This window comes from Gobio gobio (genome assembly GCF_949357685.1).
Source record: "Gobio gobio genome assembly, chromosome: 10".
Classification (NCBI taxonomy): Eukaryota; Metazoa; Chordata; class Actinopteri; order Cypriniformes; family Gobionidae; genus Gobio; species Gobio gobio.
The window spans coordinates 45,080,500-45,100,420 of NC_137116.1; the positions used below are offsets into that span (position 1 = coordinate 45,080,500).

Genomic DNA, 19,921 nt, shown 5'->3' on the forward strand with positions numbered 1-19,921 from the left:
TTATTTAAGTGTTGATTATTATAAGTTACCTAAAAATACATAGCAACTGAATTTAGGCTAATAGTTTGGGCTCTGTTGTTAACCTTTAATATTAATGTGCAAGTAAAGGCTACCTATAGTTTACAGCAATATTTTCAATAAACTTTTAGTTATAATTGAATTCATTTAAGGACAGACACTTTTTTCCAGTAAACCACTGTTTAATAAAAATAAATAAAAAGCAATTTTGTAAAACTGCTGTACCGAACCGGACTTCAAAACCGAGGTACGTACCGAACCGTCAGTTTTGTGTACCGTTAAACCCCTAGAGGAGAGTATTTAAATGAATCATGCAAGGTGATTTACTAAGGTTTGCGCTTGTCAGTTTACTGGTATTTGCCGCATTATTTACCTAACAAAAAAGCATGACTTAAACCAGACGCTAATCAGTGCTGCTCTTGGCAGACTGCATTGGTCATTATGGAAATGATCTGGCTGCATCCGTGTTCTTCTTTTTTCTATTTGCACGTCGTCAGTATCCTGGTAACCAGACATTTCATTTGACAAGCGTTAACTTCCTTGAAGGCGGGTACTCTGTCAAAGTTTAAAACTATTGGATCTGCCCAGAGCCACTCTGGATCTGCCGTAACCAATCGCTAATGTTTGGTCATGACGTATGTCATCTCAGACCTGCGCACGACACCGACGTCATCGTTCTCAGCCACTCCCTCTGTTTGCTGATTGGACCAGTTAAAATTTGACCGGAGAAAACCAGAGAATATACCGCAATCCCAGACAGAGTACTGAAGGAAAATGAAAATTGAGCGGAAGTACATAGGAGGGCAGAGCCAGGCTAGTCATCAGTAGATCGCTCACAGAACTTTCCACTCCCATCTGCGCTTTTATAGGATTGTGCTCTCACGCTAATTTGCCCTGTATTCCTGCTGTTCCACTGATACAGTGTTATTTTGGTACCTTTGAGACTCTATTATAGTTTTTATTAATATATTGAATCAGTTTTTATTTTCAATTTTATTTCAGTTTTAGTTTGAGTTAACTATTATAATAACCCTGCACTGATATTCACCTTTTGTGGCCTACTTTTAAATCATATATTTCTTGTGTGAACCACACAATCATTGTATTTTTCAACTAATGAAGCATTTTTAAAAAGTCTGCTGACTTTCCAGCATGTCTCCGAGAGGGAGGAGGAGGATTGCTCTGATTAAAAGCAGATTGTAGAGTTTCCTGTTGTAGCGTGCTTGCAGTACCAAGGTCTCATTCTTTGCCCTGTTTATTTCTGCTTTTCTCCCTCCGTTTCTCTGCACGACACTTGGATGTGTGTTTAAGAATTGATCTGATTTTATATTTCTCTCAAAGTATTTTTCTTTCCTTTTCCTTTGCTCTCTCAGGCAGAGGGAGACCGCTTGCCCCCAGGTCACACGGTCAGTCAGTTGGAGACGTGTAAGATCAGGAGTATACGGGCGGGGACACTTGAACGCTTGGTAGAGACACTCCTCACAGCGTTTGGTGATAATGACCTGACCTACACCAGCATCTTCCTCTCCACATACAGGGCCTTTGCCACCACACAGAGTGTACTGGAGTTGCTGCTGGACAGGTGTGGACACTTGTGTGCATGGTTTTTGTGATAATACACTTCATAAATGTCAAGAGAAACCTTAATGCATTCTGGTTAGCTGTTTTTAAATGCTCACATTTGCGTACATGCAAGAGAGCTTGTGCCTTGAAGTGATGAGCTTAGCAAGTAGAAATGCCCATCTTGGCGAGGTATTAAAGGATTAGCTACCCCATGATTTACTCACCCTCAAGACATCCTAGGTGTACGACTTTCTTCTTTCTGATAAACACAATTGGAGTTATTCATTAATTTCCTGATGTTTCCAAGCTTTATAATGGCAGTGAACGGGGCCCACAAGTTTGAAGCTCAAAAAAGTGCATCCATCCATCATAAACGTACTCCACACGGCTCCGGGGGATTAATAAAGACCTTCGATATAAAGTCTAGCTTTCAGCAGACCGCCTTCCTTATTCAACTTATGGAAAAAGCATAACTGATGCAACGGATGATGTAGGATGTAGCGTAAGCGGTTTGAACTGCTAGAGGTGTTACACTTTCTTTGTAAGTTGAATACGGAAGGAAGCTTGGAAAAATCCGGATATTTATTAATATAACTCTGACTGTGTTCTTCAGAAAGAAGAAAGTCATATACACCTAGGATGGCTTGAGGGTGAGTAAATCATGGGGTAATTTTCATTTTAAAGCGAACTAATCCTTTAACTTAAACACAGTTGGTTAAGTTGCGTGAATATAATCAAAATCTACAGGGATCCCACAGTCCATGGAAGACATGAAAATATCAGGACATTTCAAAAGTGTGATTTCCTGGCCTGAATAAGTCTTGGAAATGAATAGGTTATGGAAATTCATATAATCAAAAAATGTGTTTCTAGTTTTGTTCAGTTCTAAGTATTTTCTCCATTGACATTACTTTTTGTGAAAGTGATCTTTATAAAAGGCCTATTATGTGTGTTTTTTTACATTTTCAACTTACTTTTAGTGTGTAATATTGCTGTTTGAGCATGAAAGTTAAAAAGCACAAGGTCAGTCCAAAAGGAGGGATGTTCTGTATATCAGTAAGCACTGTTCCTGAAATTCTGAGACACCTGTTTGTGTTGAAACTTCTAGTTATGGTAAGGGCCGTGGCATTTCCGAAACATGCTTGAATCACAACCAATCACAACACACTGCCAATCAGAGCACATTGTGTTTTTTGGAACAGTTTTTTGGCTTCATAGGGACTGGAACTTCAAGCATGAAAACGTTTTTTTTTTTTAAACCCCAAAAACTAAATCAAGACATTGTAAAGGGGCATAATAGGTCCTCTTTAAAAATATTTAGCATATTTAGTCATCACAAATGTCCAGAAAAGTCATGGAAAAATCATGGTTGTTATTTTTTTTTGTATGATAATGTGGGAATCCTTAATCAATGCATTTGATTTATTTTTACTTTAATACCTGAAATGTTATACTCTATTTTGGGTTCTTATCTTCACCATTTGTCAGCATGCTTTTTGACTGGTTTCTCTCTTCTTTCACAGGTATGGCAGTTTTGAGGATTGTGAGGGGGAGCATAACCAATGTCGGACTGGAGAGAGCAGAGGCGCTGTGAGAACGTGAGTTCTGTCTTCGTCGTTGTTATCTGTGCCGTGATATCTGCAGTGACTTCCGGCAGCTCTTGTGTTTGTTGTTTCATTTCCATGGAAGCTGTTTGTGTGTGTGTGTGTGTGTGTGTGTATGTGTTGTGTGTGTTGTGTGTGTTGTGTGTGTTGTGTGTGTTGTGTGTGTTGTGTGTGTTGTGTGTGTTGTGTGTGTTGTGTGTGTTGTGTGTGTTGTGTGTGTTGTGTGTGTGTGAGAGAGAGTTTGGAAGCAATTAGAAATAAAAAGAAACTGATGAATGGTGTTTTGTTGCTGCATGCAGTTGAAGTGTACTGAGAGAGATTTCCTTCACTGGTTTGCGCCATCTGGTTTTCTCTGGTTTATACAAACATCTATGTGTTATTTTTCTTTTTTTTTCTTCAGTGCTTTGGCCTCTATTCTAAGAGCCTGGTTGGATCAGTGTCCAGAGGACTTCCAGGAACCTCCATCATATCCGAGTTTGCATCGTGTGCTGGGTTTCCTGCAGAAGGCCATGCCGGGGTCAGAGCCAATGCGCCGGGCTCAGAGTCTGCTAGAACAATTGCGTGTCCAGGCCAGCCTAGAGAATGAGACTGAAGGTAAGTCATATCCGGATTAATTATTTTATCCATACCTCTTTTGAACTTTATACCTGTTTGTTATGTCTTCCTGTGCATACAAAAACACCAGCTGTCCATTTGTTGCAGGAGGCTTTCAGTGCACCAACCCATTCTGCCTTGGGGAAGATGAGGAAGTGGAGATCGATTTGCAGGAGGACTTCTTCTCCTTCGAGATTGACCTTGTAGCAGAGCAGCTGACCTATATGGATGCGGTGAGAGAGAGAATTTTATATATATAAAATAAAGAGGGTATGAATAACATACAGATGATAAGGATGTGTATATAGTAACGATGCACATTTTATTTTGGACATTCTTTGACTCAAGCTATGAAATATTTCCTTCCTTCCACAGCTGCTATTTAAGAAGGTGGTTCCTCATCACTGTTTGGGCTCTATCTGGTCTCAGCGTGATAAAAAGGATGGCAAACAGAGCGCACCCACCATACGTGCCACCATCACCCAATTTAATGCGGTAACAGCGTGTGTGGTCAGCACCATCCTTCGCCAGCGTCAGATACGCCCGCATTTGCGTGCTCGCATTATCCAGCGCTGGATTGACATTGCACAGGTGCATAACCCAACACACACACATGCTTACATGATCCCGTTTGACCTCTGGATCTTTAGAGCTGCAGCACTTTAGTGTTGCGTGATTTTTTTCCAGCAATACTTTAGATTTCCTGACATGGATAAAGCCTGATGTTGATCTGGAATATATTTTTACCAAAGTAATTTACCATTCTCTGTGCATTTGGGCAAAGAGTGCCACCTAATCTATGTCTTTGTGAGACATAACTGTTTTAGATTAGATCTAGATAAACCAAAGTAGACATAATAATGTCATTCAGCCTCCTAAAAGATTTCTGATAAAGTCTAATTAGGCCCATTTGTAAATGAAAATGTGTAAATATGGATTAACATTCTCAGGAGTGTCGCATTCGTAAGAACTTCTCGTCTCTGAGAGCCATAGTGTCGGCGCTGCAGTCCAACCCCATCTACAGACTGAAAAGAACCTGGGCCTCTGTTTCCAGGTAAGTTCTAACAATAAACAAGCCTGTCATTAATTTCTTTATTTTTAAACACTATATAGGCTGCTAGTTATTCATATCCTTTTAATAATGTTGGTTATGTTTACCGGTTATGTTATGGTTACTAGTTACGTGTCTAGATGCATATACACTATCTTTTAAAAGTAAGGGATCACTATTAATTTTTTTTTCTTAAAGAAATTTTTATTCAACAAGGATGCATTAAATTGATTAAAATTACAGTTAAGACGTTTACAATGTTACACAAATTATTTTCAAATAAATGTTGTTCTTCAAACGTTCTCTTCTATCAAAGAATCCTGAAAAAAAGACTGTCACAATTTCCAAACCTCATTAAGCTGCACAGCCATTTTCAACATTGATAATAAGAAATGTTTAAGCACCAAATCAGCATATTAGAATGATTTTTGAAGGATCATGTGACACTGAAGACTGGAGTAATGCCTGCTGATAATTCAGTTTTGCCATCACAGGAATAAATAACATTTTAAATTATATTAGAATAGGAAACGGGTCTTTGAAATTGTAAAAATATTTCTTCAAATAAATGCAGCCTTGGTGAATATAAGTGTCTTCTTTTAAAAAAAAAAAACCTTTTAGCCTTACTGATCCCAAACTTTAGAACGGTGTAGTGCATTCTGTAACTCTGTTATTAAGAATGACATGTTCATATTCTCAAATAGTTTTTATTCCGCTCTGCTACATTAGAGACAGCATGCAGATGTTTGAAGAGCTTTCCGATATCTTCTCCGACCAGAATAATTACCTGACAAGCCGGGAACTGCTAATGAGGGTGAGCTCACACACGTCTCCCGTTCACAGTTCTGGTTATGTTGTGTTTTCTTTGCATTTTATAAGTAAGCATTCACTAATAAGGTGCGAGTGGAATGAGATCACATTGTAAAAATGATTAAAATCTCTTGCCATTTATGTAATTAGCCCTATTCGGACGGTAATTGTTTCTCGTTGGGTCGTAAGGTATTTTCATCAATCACGTCAGTGATTTTTATTGCCGTCCGAATCCAGAATGTCAGTGTTTTTCTCCCACCACCCGCGTAAAAATCCCTGGCCGAATTACCTACCGTTTTTTGAAAAACACCAAGGTCGTGTGGTAATTTAATTGCCGTCAGAATCCACATCTCTGAGCTTTCAAGAATATATCACTTCAAAATTCACGGTTTATATCTTTTTTGACCACTGCAGAGCACCGTACGCATCTTATTTCCTCTCATTTCTATGTGGAATAAAATTACATCTTTTATTTTGAGAAAAAAATACAAGACAGAACACCATTTTAACTATAATGTGTGTCTATATATTATTTCTCTTCCTATTTTTAAACCGATTTAAATAATTAAATAATAATTAGGATATTGTTTTCCTATTATTAAATTAAATATGCATTTATTATTATTATAGCTACCAAGCATATGACATTTTATTTACTGCATACAATCATGTTATTGACCACGTGAGCAGCGTGTTCCCAGGTTCGTGATCACAAAACTCGCTCCTCCACCGTGAATAAATCACCATCCGAATGCACAAATTTTATCACTGAGGTGGCAAGCAAATTTATTTTTACTTCCACGTGAGAAACAATTACCGTCCGAATAGGGCTTTTGTTTATTATATTTTAGGCTAATTTGATTATGTTTTCAGCTACCAATAAAAGTCTAGTACTCTCAACTCATTTAACAAAAAAGAAAATGTAGAACAATTCTGCCAATTCCTTCTGGGCCTGCTAAAAACTAATAACATCTCTCTGATCTTCAACAGGAGGGCACCTCAAAATTTGCCAGTCTTGACAGCTGTGCCAAAGACCACCAGAAAAGATCCCAAAAGAGACTGCAGTTACAGAAAGAGATGGTGAGTTAATAAAAAAAAAATCCCCCCAAAAATAGTATTGATATGTACCCTATGAGAGCAAGAGTTAAAGTGTTAAATATTGTGTGTGAAAAAGTATCGTGTTAGCTTGAAGCTAACAAATATATACTTAACTTTACTGTCTCCAGGGTGCCATGCAGGGGACGATCCCATACCTGGGTACATTTCTCACAGATCTGACCATGCTTGATACAGCACTGCCTGACCAAGTGGAGGTGAGTCAGCTGTTCATCCACCACACATTTCCAGAGAAAAAGAAAACCTCTAGTGTTAGAATTATCTCTAGTGTTATTATTGACCTAGCATTCCCAGACCACTGAGGTATTCATGACCAAGGTTTATTTGACCTTCTTTCGGATTGTTTCACAAGAACTGTAATCAAAACTTTTCATGAGCAAAATCATGCGGAGAATCTGGGCTAAAGTCTCTTTCTGTGCTTCACAGGGAGGACTGATTAATTTCGAAAAGCGGCGCAGAGTAAGTACAACATTCCTTATTATTTGGTCTTTGTTATAGTCAAAACATCTGTTAAATCCCTTTTTCATGGCTATAGACATTCAGGTCTGTGGGAATGTTGAACAAAATCTCTCTTTTTACAGGAGTTTGAAGTGATCGCTCAGATTAAGCTCCTGCAGTCTGCATGTAACAGTTACTGTCTGACGTCTGACCCCACATTTCTGCGCTGGTTTAAAAGTCAGCCTCAGCACTCAGAGGAGGAGAGGTACATACCTTTTTTTTCCTCACTTTTTTCACTCCTCTGAATACTGTGTAAGTCTCAAAGCTAATATTGGTCACTCATGTTTTGCAGCTATGCACTGTCGTGTGATGTCGAAAGATTAGGAGACAACAGCCCTACGTCACCAAAACCCCGCAAGAGTATGGTGAAGAGATTGAGCCTGTGAGTGACCTAAAACCACAATTTTGATGTCTGAATCAGTCAAGCTTTATACTCAAGACCGCATTAAATAAAAATAATGAGGCTGAAAATTCAGCTTTCCCATCACAGGAATAAATTGCATTTTAAAACATCTTTAAACAGTCATTTTAAATAGTTTTTACTGTATTTTTAATCAAATAAATGCAGTCTTGGTGAGCATAGGAGGGTTCTTTAAAAACATTGAAAATCTTACTGACCCCAAACTTTTGAACAGTAATGCAGATTCAAAGAGGAAGACGTTTAATGCATTTAATTTCTCTTTTTGTCCTTCCAAACTCACTAGACTCTTCTTAGGACCTGATGCCACGAACGCAAGCTCTCCTGTGAGAGAGAGTCCTCGGTCGCCTCCTACTGGCAGCTCTGGGGAGAGCATGGACTCAGTCAGTGTGTCTTCCAGTGACTCTAGTCCCTCAGAGAGTGAAGGCATGACACCCACACACTCTATAGACACTCATCTTAAGAAGGTACACGCATCTTAAATCATGGCAAAATTCTTGATATACTGTTGCATTAAAGTAAAGTATTAAACACCCATCTGTTTGGTTACCATAGCTGTCCGAGTCTTCCTCTTGCACCTCATTGCACTCCATGGACACCTCCTCCTCTACAGCCAGCGCTTCCATATCTCTGGCCTCTCCAACCTTGCCCGTTCCCCCCTGCATTCATCGACGGTCAATGTCACTGACGCCCATGACCCCCACATCACCCAGTTTTCAACCTGCCTATAACACACAAGCTCAGGATGCATGCATCATCCGAGTAAGCCTGGAACAGGGAAACGGCAACCTCTACAAGAGTATCATGGTTAGTTATGAATGATATTCATCTACTTTATCAGTGTGTCTATTCTTGCTTATCCATACAGGTATATTTGACCATTGTTAAAGGGTTAGTTCACCCAAAAATGAAAATTCTGTCATTGATTACTCACCCTCATGTCATTTCAAACCTGTAAGACGCAGTTTACGTTGTAAGTAGTGCAGCGCTTTTGAGTTCTACGGCAGCGTGAGCAGTTTACGTGAGCACCACGATGCATGCGTGTGATGATGACGCGGGAGCTGTACTACAGCGTAAACTGTGTCGGAGACTGGCAGAGTGACGTTATTTTTGTTTGTTTTTGCGGACAAAAAGTATTCTCGTCGCTTCATAAAATGAAGGTTGAACCACTGGAGTCACATGGACTATTTTAACGATGCCTTTTCTGGGCCTTGAAAGTGTTAATTAAATTGCTGTCTATGGAGGGGTCAGAGAGCTCTCGGATTTCATCAAAAATATTTTAATTTGTGTTCCGAAGATGAACGAAAGTCTTACGGTTTGGAATGGCATGAGGGTGAGTAATTAATAACAGAATTTTCATTTTTGGGGGAACTATCCCTTTGATATATTGGTCAAATATGACTCATTACTGATAGATCAACCACTTGCTCTGCAGTTTAAGAGCCATTTTATATTAAATTATGTTCAAATAAATGTAAACTATTATCACTAATTAGTGTTTAAAATCAGGCAGATATGATTGTAAAGAAAATTATACAATAGTTTTCAAATTGTGGTCTGGGGTCTAGGCAAATATGATGAGATTAACTTGTTTTTTTGACAGCTATAGTTTTTTGCAGAAACAAATAAAAATCTATATATAGTTTTTTTGGAAAAATACATTGTGCTTCCTTACAATATGCTTTAGAATTCATTTAAATCCACTAATCACTAGTTAATAAATATATTAAATATGGATTAAAATTCCTTAATACTTAAAAATACTTAAAATTCTATAATTTATTTAAAAAATAATAATAAAAAATCTCTTTAGGTTTATACACTCAACATTAGTAGTCAGGGGGAGGGAATCAACACTGGCAACTTACAAATAAATAATTCCAGATCATATTTTGATGATTTATTTTGGCTTTAGTACAGTGAGAATATATAAATTTTTAATTTTGGAAACCACAGACTGTTTTTATAATATCTCACTTACTGTTCTTGTATTTGAAAATTATATAGTTTTTGGGATGTCATGGTACCAAAATTCCAGTAGTCGGTACAAATACCATAAAAAAAATTCGGTACCAATTTCGGTACCACAGCTAAATGTTTTTTTATTTTTTTTTTTATTTTTTTTATTTAACTGTTTTAAAAAAATCATTAAATGTATTAAGTTTATTATTTATGATGATAATCATTATAAGTAAATAATACATAAACATTTAATGGCTGTATGCTGTTTAAAAGTAACCAAATGTTTATAAAAAAAAAGACAACAGTAGCCTAATATATTCTGTCAATTTCTTCATGTTAAACAGAACTTTTATTTTGACGGGTTGCCGTGAACACCTTTGAGTGTCTGTGTTCATGATATGTCAGTTTTCTCAAATGAAACGGTAAATTCTCATGAAGTGACGTTTTTTTTGCATTCGTGTCCTCATATAGTGACACACGGCAGAGACTACAAAGACAGCGAACGAGTGTCACGTGTGTGTGTGTGGGTGTCTATGATGTGTGTGTGTGTGTGTGTGTGTGTGTGTGCGCGCGTGCCCGCCCACGCATCTGCGTCCGACAGCCCGTCCGCCCGTCATTAACACAGAGACGCAGAACATGCAGGAGTAATATTTAAATAGTATTCTGCAGTTTAATATTCACAGACAGTGTTATATATTCGGCTACAGTCTGGAGCCTGCGCTAAACACCGAAGCGACTGAACGCAGTGTGGGGCCTGTGGGTACCGAATATACTCGGAAAATACTCGGTACTACAGAAATGCTGGTATCGTCGCATTTTTATAATTTCAGTACCGACTTGGTACCAAAGTACCGGTGCTTGTGACATGCCTAAAAGTTTTTTTATAATATAGGATTGCAAATGGATCATCATTCTCGGGTTCAAAAAGTCCAAAATCCCTGTTCTAATAGCACTAAGTTTATAGAGAGAAGAATTTTAAAATGCATCATTGTTTCTCCATGCAGCTGACCAGTCAAGACAAAACTCCAGCGGTGATATCTCGAGCCATGGCCAAACACAACCTGGAGGGTGAGCAGACTGCCGACTATGAGCTGGTGCAGGTCATCTCTGAGGAGAGAGGTACAACGTTAAAACTTGTGTATCTTGTGTGTCTGACACATTTTGAAATCTTAATATGTCATCTGTTTAGCTTGTTATGGTGGAATGCCAACATCACGTCCCAATCTTTTTTTTCTTTCTCCAGAGTTGGTCATCCCTGACAACGCCAATGTGTTCTACGCCATGAGCACGTCTGCGAACTTTGACTTCCTGTTGCGTCTTCGTGGTTCTGAGGGGAGGCCGGTTCAGCTGCGCAGTCGTTGCAGCTCCACACTACCACGCACACAGCAACGCTCCAGTCTGTCCGTCAGGCTCAGCAAGGTCACGCTGTGACCTCAGACCTTTTTCTGAACCAGAGCGGGCTTTGTAAAAAGACTATAGTGGGTGGAGTACTAGAAAATGGGCTTTATAAACGATTGCAAGGCAAGTTTGTTGACTTCGAAACATGCCGGAACTGATTTGGGCATCTCTTTGAAATAAAAGGCTTGTCAAATAGTAGCATGTGCCTCCACCTTCCCGTCTGGCCCACATGTAAAGAGACACATCCCACCCTCCCTATTGCTGGATATTTTGCACATGCGCAGGATTGTCTCCTGCTCCTCGTCAGTATTTGCATAAGAGCACATCTCTTCCCAGCCAAGAGGCCTACACGACTTCCTCTGCAAGTGAGAGGGGAACGAAAGAAGCTGTGGGAAGAGAAATCAAATGACAGCCATGTTGCCTTTATCAACGGTAATAATGGAACTCTTGCGTCAGTATTGAAGATGATCTGCAGTGGCTGTGATGTCATCGTTGTCATCAACGTGTCCTCCTTCTGTCCCCTTGTGCACTGTGTGGACAATGCGGACTGCATCCCTAGACTTAAAGTGCTTAGACTGGCTCGATAAGAATCCTGGCACAGCAAAGCATTTACTTTCCATCTTTAAGGCCAGCCATGAGAAAAAAAATCCAACTGTTTCCTCAAGATATCCCAAACGAATCTATGATGAAACAAGGTGCATGAAGTCTGAAACCCCATGCTGCCTGTATTTCCATGACTTTCTCTGCCTATTCTAAGCATTTTATCTCTATTTCTGTGTTTCTCATATTGTGAGCTGTGTGACGAATGCAGAAAATATGCATTCTGATTGGTTCCTGCTTGGTTTTATCAAGTCTGCGGTTTCCTTTCACGATTGGATCAATGTTGTGTCTTTAAGGTGTGTTCACACCACACCAGTAGGATGGCTTTCTGTTCGGAAACCTGGATTGAGCTGCCTTCCTCACTGATACAGTGGCACTTGCTATGGAGTGGGCGGAGTCAATAGGTGTGTACTGAAAAGAGCGCTTGGTCCACTTTTTGTAGCTTTCCTCTCTTCTGTCATAAGCAATGCTATATTAATGATATACTTTTCTGTTTCTTTTTTATACGTATGTATGTTTTTGTAAGAGATGAAGAAATATCCACGATATCTATGAAAAAAAAGGATTTTGGAAGTTTTAAAAGATTTTGTTAACTAAAAGAGAAAATGTAAAAAGCTGTGAAAATGAGTGTGTGATTGTAAAGTGAGCATTAAAACAAGTCAGACATTTCCATCAGCCAGCGCAATAATGTGCAACATTTTCCTGAGCATCTGTGCACCCGGTGATTACAAAAACATATCTTACACTAAAATTAATCTTTTTACACTCAGGCATTTTAACACCTAATGGTTTCAATAGTTTCTAAAGGCTCACAGATTTATTTTTTTTTCTTCTAATTCCCATCAACCTGTTAATCTGGTATGTAATGCATGTTAGTTGGCCCTGACTCCTGGTAATATATCAACATATGTATAGAATGTGCCAAATGTTGCCTTTTGTTCTCTCACAGTAATTGCCAGACACTTATTTTTGTTACATTGAACACGTAAGACTTCGATGACACTAACAGTTTCAACAAGGTAAAAAAAGTAGTGTTTTAACAGTAGTGGGGCAGCAGTGTTTGTGTTTTTGATTCATTTGTCTTGGTTCCAATTTATTCAGCACTTGTGAATTTTCTCAAATCTTTATTTTGAATATTTCTTCACTACCAAAGAAATGTCTATCTACATTGAGTCAGTGAATAAATTATTATCATTATGATTTTTTTTGTAATTTGAATATTACTTTTCATGAATTAAATGGAGACTCCCTAAAAAATGTACTGTGGATGTTGACTGAATTTGACTTTGCTTGCATCACACATAAAATACCATAATAAGAAAGATATGATTCATTCATTTGAACTGTTCTGTTTCACAATTCTCTTTTCATTATCTGCTTGAGTATTGTTATTGTTTACTAAAACTATTAAAAGTCGGGTCCCACATTATATTAGGTGTCCTTTACTATGTACTAACATTTAAATTAATCATTTGATACAATGCACTTATTGTGAACATATTTTTACATTTGTAGTTATATATACCTGCATGTAATTACATCAATTAGGCTACTTTCTGTTATTACATCTATAATTACACAGTTGACCCTTCCTTTAAACATAACCATACCACCAAACATGTCCCTAACCTTTCCTGAATCCCACCTCAGCAAAAGTGTTTTGCTTTTGATGTAAGTACATAGTAGTTAAAGACACCTAATATAAAGCGTTTTCTGTAATTTAAATAAAATAGAAATATTAGATGAAAAACTTAAACTTAAATAAAATTTTATTTAAGAAATAAGTTTAAAGTACAAATATTTAAACTGAAATCAAAACATTAAAGCTAGAATTATATATGGAAAAAAATAATAAAAATGACAAATGCACCAATGAAAATTACTAAAATTGAAAACATAAAAGCTAATTAAAATACTAGTAAATACTGTAATAGTTTATAAATAATATAAAAATAACATTCTGCTTCTGCACAGATTAGCTAATAGTACTGACAGCAGCTGCCAAATCATGTTTGAAAGCAAAATGTAAAAAAAAAATTTTAACATCGAAATAGCCAAAATTTGTATTTAACATTACGGAGCAAACCTATATGCATTAAGTTATACCAACAAGCTCTTTACGGTGTAATGCAATATCTGTTAAAGTGTAATCGTCAACAACTTACACATCACCATTATCTCAAATGATTAGCAGAAGTGAAGAGGCTGCTTTTTACCACTGATTTCGTCATAAGATTCCATGTCTTGTTTGGTTGTTCATCAGAGTTTTAACCACCATAGACATGGAGGGATATAGGGTTGGGTTATGGACCAAACCAGAACCTCAGAGGCCTGTCATGACTTTGAAAACTCGTGCTGTGCAGCTCGAGACATCCAAAGATGTTTGGTTATCATATTGCTTCTTTCACCTCAGATGAACTCAAAAGGTTAATCATAATGATAAATGGTAAACTGCCAGAATCTTTATCAGCACCCTGATAAATCTTGTATATAAGGTTCAAAATTCTGTGAGTGAGTAGTTAATTAACAGAATACATAACTTTATATGTAGTATATTAGATTATTGTGTTTTGCTATTTAAGACAATTGTACAACTGAGGAATTTACACTAATATTTATAGGTTATTTTTAAAAATGCGTTGTTTAAACAGCGTTTTCTTGGGTGGCACAACTTGTTGAGACTGGCCAAGCAATAATTAATCTTTAGGGGCACCTTTAGGGTTGAGAGTGAGGAAATAATAATCATAGTTTAAAAAAAGGCTACATTTAAAAGAAGGCATCAAAAATTGAGGGTAGTTTCATAATAAGAGATTTCATAGAGGCTGATTGGTTTGTTTAAAAGAACTCCTCCTAACTTTGCACTTTTATTGCGTCAAGTTGACAGGCTCTTAGACGGCGTTTAGAAACTCCCACATACAGCAGGCGCGGGTCAGCGAGGGACAACAGAGATCAATATCAGGTCAGTCCTATGACAGCTGTCTGAAAGGAAAATGTCTAGAATTTGTGTGATGACAAATAAGTTTTTTTCATCGGAGCATTAATGTGATGTCAGTAGATCTCTCGAAGAACGAGCGCGTGCCTACGATTACGTTTTGTCTCCGGTTGGCTAAAAGTTTCTTCACGCGCACTCAAACAAGCCGCGCCCCAGAAACAAAATTACGTTTATTAATGACTACAGAACGAAAATAAGTCTATTGTAAGATTAAACTGTTGATAAGGCGGTTAGTAGTCTATCGTTTCAGTCTCAGCTGTCAGATTCCACACGGAATCAATGGCGCAACAATAAAATTTCTCAGGAAGTGGGTGAAAGTTTACGCCTTTTCTTTTATTCAACGCTCTTGATTTGTCATTACGAAGGCCATCATTACGATGACGGGATCTTAACGCCCACTTAAGAAAAGATATGGTAGTTTGCCAACGAAGGATGATGTTTTCTAAACTTTATAAGTGTCACAAAATTGATTTTTATATCCTATTATGGTTTTCGACCTTCTGAACTAAAGGGAGGTTGAGAGGACTCCCTTTGCCGTTTCTTCATTTCTCATTACAATGACTCAAGATAGCTAATATGTGAAAGTTCTCCTCTTAAGTTTAAAGAAAGACTTTGTATAAATATAAACTGCTTTATTATAATAAAATATAAATATATAGCCTACACTTATTGTGAAACAATGTAGGCTATATGATCACACATCTACATTATAAATTGGTCGTCATCTTCTTTCTGGTATCTTATCTGATATGATAAACTAAGTCAATCTGTAATGGTTAACGTAATTTGCACAGAAGTAGCCTATGTGTTCACTCATCATTTAATGTGACTCACTCACCCAAGTAGGGCGATCATTCTTGGACCTGGGACAACGTTAGAGATTGTAGGGTTAGATTAGAGTTTTTTTAATATTATATATAGTTTACAATTCTGTCATCATTTGCTCGTCTGATTTTTTTTCTGACCAGGCTGTGAGTTTTAATGATGACAGTGCCTTTGTGTTTCTGAGATGGATCTATACTATCCATGATTATCAGTAAAGTAAATGTTTTTCTGTTTGTTTGTTTTGTTTTGTTTTAACATATCTCACAGAATGGCAGATAATATGAAGACAGGAGAGATGGACACAGAGGAATCACAGGCTACTCCGGAACAACAGGTGAGTCACACATTTCATAACACCCTCAAGTTCATTTCCAATCATAACTTTTTATATGAAATGCATATGGCTTCATTCACATAAACCAAATTTTAGAGTAAGGCGTTCATGAAACCATTTGTATATAAATGTTATTCAATGCATCAGTTTATATTAAAATGTTTTAATGAACAATTTGTTATGTTTCATGAATGAGGCCCACTGGGTATAAAAAAGTAGAGTAAACAGCAACAAAGTTATATAATTGTGTTTCAGAGTGTGGTATCCCGAATGAGCAACCTGCCACTGGTAAGTTCAGCATGTGGCGCGGTGTATAATGCCTACAACACTACTAAAGACAGCGTGCCGCTCCTTAAAGGAGTAATGGAGGTGGCAGAGAGCGGAGTGCGAACACTAGGTGCTGCTGCTTCAACGGGTTCCAAACCCATACTAGACCGACTGGAACCTCAGAGTGAGTTTCTTAAACCTAGATGCAGTTAGTAAGGTAGTTTGTACACTGACGGTCAAAAGATTGGAATAATTATGATTTTTTTAAATGTTTAAGTCTTATGTTCATCAGTGCTGCATTTATTTTAATTAAAAATACAGTAAAAAACAGTAATATTATGACATATTACAATTTAAAATAAATTTATGGATTTTATATAGATTTTAAATTTTAATTTATACCTGTGATGGCAAAGCTGAATTTTCAGCATCATTACTTCAGTCCTCAGTGTCACATGATCCTCAGAAATCATTCTAGTTAGCTGATTTGCTGATTTCTTCTTATTATTAATGTTGAAAACGTTGCTGCTGCGTAATATTTTTTGATAAGATCTTTTCTAAAAAATTGAAATTAATACTCTCATTCTGTAATGTACAGACATTTATAATTTTGTAAGTTGCAGTTTCAAATAAATTATGTTCTTTTGAACTTTCTATTCATCAAAGAATCCTGAAAACATTTTTTAGTTTCCACATAAACAATAAGTGTTTTCAGCGCTGATAATAATAAGAACCATTATTAATAACTGAGCATCAATAATAATAAAGAATATTAGAATGATTTCTAAAAGGTCATGTGACACTGAAGACTGTAGTAATGACTGCTGAAAATTCAGCTTTTTTCCATCAAAGGAATAAATTATATTTTAAAATATATTCAAGTAGAATACAATTTTTTTATTGTAATATTACCGTTTTATCAAATAAATTCCCTCTTAGTGAGCCAGAAGAGACTTCTTTCAAAAACATTCAAAATGTATTATATCTATAAATATTATAAGATATTATTTCTTAATTATTGCAAACTTCTGACCGCCAATGTATTTAATTTATATATATATAATTTTTGTATATATTATAATTATAGTTAAATAACAGCAGTTGTTTTTTGTGTTCTTTCTCTTTTACAGTTGCAGTGGTAAATGAATATGCCATGAAAGGACTGGACAAGGTAGAAGAAAACCTTCCAATCTTACAACAACCAGCAGACCAGGTAAAGCTTAGACTGACTTATTCTACATTTGAATTGCTATATGACTCAACATTGTAAATATCTTCATTGCAGCTGGTATCCAACACAGTGGGCATGATGTACCAGTCAGTAACAGGAGCAAAGGATGCTGTGGTGGGAGCCGTGATGGGGGGTGTGGAAAAGACACGTATGGTTGTGACCGGAGGGATAAACACTGTCATGGGGAGCCGTGTGGGCCAGATGGTCAGTAATGGTGTAGATAAGGCCCTCACCCACTCTGAAGACTGGGTGGATCAGAACCTTCCACTTAGTGAAAAGGAGCTTGGTAAGTGTTGCTGGACTTCAGACCCAGTAATTTAATTATTGTTAAGAAATTACTTTAAAAATCAGAAAAAAATAGGAAAGTTAAATGTAACATCAGCTAAAATAATCTAAAAATGTTCTCTTCTCAATTAACCGTTTGTTTAAATATACATTATCACAATGAAAGGGCAAAGAGCACATTCTTGGAGGAAAGACTTTTTTGTTTCAGTTCTGGCTAGAGCTAATGAGCCAAAATGGAGCAATGGGGAATGCAGCTTTAAGTAAACAAGTCCTGCTATCGCATTATTACCCAGAAATGCACTTAATAACACCCCTGACCTGAATATTAAAGTTTTTAATACAATAAAAATATGTACAATTTTATTTAATATATTATGTATCATTTTATTTCATATATATTTATTTTTACATTTACTATAATATATACAGTATATACTTCTGTTTAAAAGTCAGAAAGATTCTGAAAGAAATGTAATACTTTTAGCAAGCATGCATTAAATCGATCAAAAGTGATAGTAAAGAGTTTTACATTGAAAAAAAATTCTCAAATAAATATTATTTTCAACATTAATTCATTGAAGAATCCTGGGGAAAAATGTATCATGGTTTCCACAAAAAATTATTAAACAGCACATCTGTTTTTAACATTGATAATAATGACAATGTGATGATAATGTTTCTTGAGGTGCAGATAAGCATATTAGTCACACCACGTGACACTGAAGACTTAAAAAGAAATACATTACGTTTAAATACATTGAAATATAAAACGGTTATTTTAAATGTTATTAATATTTCACAGTATTACTCTTTTTACTTTATGTTTGATCGAATAAATGTAGTGTTGGTGAGCCCTGGTGAACTTTTACTATACGTGTATGAATGTAAGGGTTTGACATCAGTGTTGTGTGTTCTGCTTCCAGCTGCACTGGCTGAACCAAGGCCGGGTGAGGAGGAAGGATTCATAGTAACTACTAACCCCAGCTACTTTGTCCGCCTGGGTAAGCTGTCTTCCAAAGTTCGGGAGAGGGCGCTTGAGCAGTCCCTGCTTAGGGCCCGCAAGGCCAGAGACACTACGCATGTGACTGTGACTCAAATGACCAGCACTTTGGACCTGCTGGAAAGTGCCCGCGCTACTATGGCCAGTGCCAGCCAGCACCTAGGGGGCGCTCCCGAGCAGCTTCATCAGCGATGGAAAGAGTGGAAGGAAGGGCAGCCGGAAGAACTGCAGGAAAAAGTAACAGAGACAGAGGTGGATGCTGGAAAAGCCAAGGGAGAGGTACAGATGTACTTTGTATTTGTTGTTTTTTACTTACAAACCAACACAAAATATCGTACTGAAAACTATCAGACACATTCTCAGTGTGTATATGTGGATGTCTCCCCATAGGAGCTGGAGTGGAGAGCCCTGTCCATGGTACGGGGTTTGAGTGATCAGCTAAAGGTGGCATGTTCAGGTGCTGTGTCCAGCGTACAGGGTCTCCCAGGCACTGTGCAGGAACAGCTTCTGAATGCTCGGCATACAGCTGAAGAACTCCAGGCATCACTGAGCAGCGCCAGGACACTCACACCCATTCTCCTACTGCAGACGCGTCAGCAGATAGGCCAGGTATAGTCCGTTTGAGCCGAGTATATGCAATTTTGTCATCAATTTTAATCTATTATGCATGTAGAATTTAGACAGCGTTCATCGTAAATCTTCATCTTTTTACAGGTGCGACAATCTTTGGATGGAGTCGTGGAGTACCTTCTCAATAACACTCCACTCAACTGGCTGGTTGGGCCTTTTGCACCTCAGATAACAGAGAAAGACAATTGAAAATGTCCCACAACCTAATGAAATAGGTTAATATATGCTGCAAATTGTTGTATGTTGTAACTATTTCCATTTCAGAATTTTGTGAACATAATTCATGAACATAACATTGCAAATTATAATTTTTCTCAGTATTTTAAACCAAGCATTGAAACCACTGCCGGGTAGTATTCAAACCTTTGTCGTATTTAAATACTGAATACATTGTACTTTCATAAGAGCAAGCCATCATACTTTATAGTCCCTGGTTTTGTAATTCATGATTTTTATGTAATAACTCCTGCAAAAGAGATCTGTTGATTTATTTGAAATGCGAAATCAATCGATTCATGTAATAAAATACTTTTGTCAAAGAAATGTAATGATTTCTATTTCTTCTTCTTGTTTTTGCTTTCTGAACACAAATGAAGGATTCTATGGAGAGGTAATATTGAATATTTAGGCATTTCAGCATATATAGGGTCACGTTTATGTAATATCACAGATGCAATTGTCCTATTGGGGAGTCTCCACTATGATCTTGGAATGCCTCTTGATCA

The 19,921-nt window shown here is 37.2% G+C and overlaps 2 protein-coding genes across 4 annotated transcripts in view; both read left to right on the forward strand.

Moving 5' to 3' along the window:
• The window catches only part of rgl1 (ral guanine nucleotide dissociation stimulator-like 1), a 32,588-nt gene extending 19,528 nt beyond the window's left edge, over window positions 1–13,060 (forward strand). For both annotated transcript variants that reach the window (XM_079827798.1, XM_079827799.1), the window contains exons 3-18: window positions 1,392–1,600; window positions 3,105–3,179; window positions 3,586–3,779; window positions 3,888–4,012; window positions 4,155–4,370; window positions 4,730–4,833; window positions 5,560–5,644; window positions 6,631–6,720; window positions 6,867–6,953; window positions 7,183–7,215; window positions 7,338–7,459; window positions 7,547–7,636; window positions 7,959–8,139; window positions 8,228–8,479; window positions 10,639–10,753; window positions 10,878–13,060. In XM_079827798.1, the coding sequence (XP_079683924.1) occupies window positions 1,392–1,600; window positions 3,105–3,179; window positions 3,586–3,779; window positions 3,888–4,012; window positions 4,155–4,370; window positions 4,730–4,833; window positions 5,560–5,644; window positions 6,631–6,720; window positions 6,867–6,953; window positions 7,183–7,215; window positions 7,338–7,459; window positions 7,547–7,636; window positions 7,959–8,139; window positions 8,228–8,479; window positions 10,639–10,753; window positions 10,878–11,065 (2,166 nt within the window). In that variant the 3' untranslated portion in view covers window positions 11,066–13,060. The remainder of the gene's footprint in view (window positions 1–1,391; window positions 1,601–3,104; window positions 3,180–3,585; window positions 3,780–3,887; window positions 4,013–4,154; window positions 4,371–4,729; window positions 4,834–5,559; window positions 5,645–6,630; window positions 6,721–6,866; window positions 6,954–7,182; window positions 7,216–7,337; window positions 7,460–7,546; window positions 7,637–7,958; window positions 8,140–8,227; window positions 8,480–10,638; window positions 10,754–10,877) is intronic.
• A 1,334-nt stretch (window positions 13,061–14,394) lies between these two features.
• Window positions 14,395–19,752, forward strand: plin3 (perilipin 3). Of its 2 annotated transcripts, XM_079826592.1 has the most exons (9): window positions 14,548–14,591; window positions 15,717–15,783; window positions 16,039–16,071; window positions 16,142–16,234; window positions 17,181–17,263; window positions 17,336–17,567; window positions 18,490–18,845; window positions 18,957–19,175; window positions 19,281–19,738. In XM_079826592.1, exons 4-9 carry the CDS (start codon window positions 16,147–16,149, stop codon window positions 19,383–19,385), a joined length of 1,083 nt encoding a protein of 360 aa, XP_079682718.1. In that variant the 5' UTR covers window positions 14,548–14,591; window positions 15,717–15,783; window positions 16,039–16,071; window positions 16,142–16,146; the 3' UTR covers window positions 19,386–19,738. The 2 variants fall into 2 exon arrangements, with proteins under 2 accessions (XP_079682717.1, XP_079682718.1); XM_079826591.1 differs by having other exon boundaries at window positions 14,395–14,591; window positions 16,039–16,234; window positions 19,281–19,752.
• Window positions 19,753–19,921: the final 169 nt, after the last annotated feature.

Excerpts from the sequence above, each read along its gene's own strand:
- plin3 (XM_079826591.1), top strand. The coding sequence starts at position 15,718 with ATGGCAGATAATATGAAGACAGGAGAGATGGACACAGAGGAATCACAG. Across the intron at positions 17,264-17,335 it reads TACAACAACCAGCAGACCAG|CTGGTATCCAACACAGTGGG; the intron begins GTAAAGCTTAGA and ends TCTTCATTGCAG. Across the intron at positions 19,176-19,280 it reads CGCGTCAGCAGATAGGCCAG|GTGCGACAATCTTTGGATGG; the intron begins GTATAGTCCGTT and ends ATCTTTTTACAG.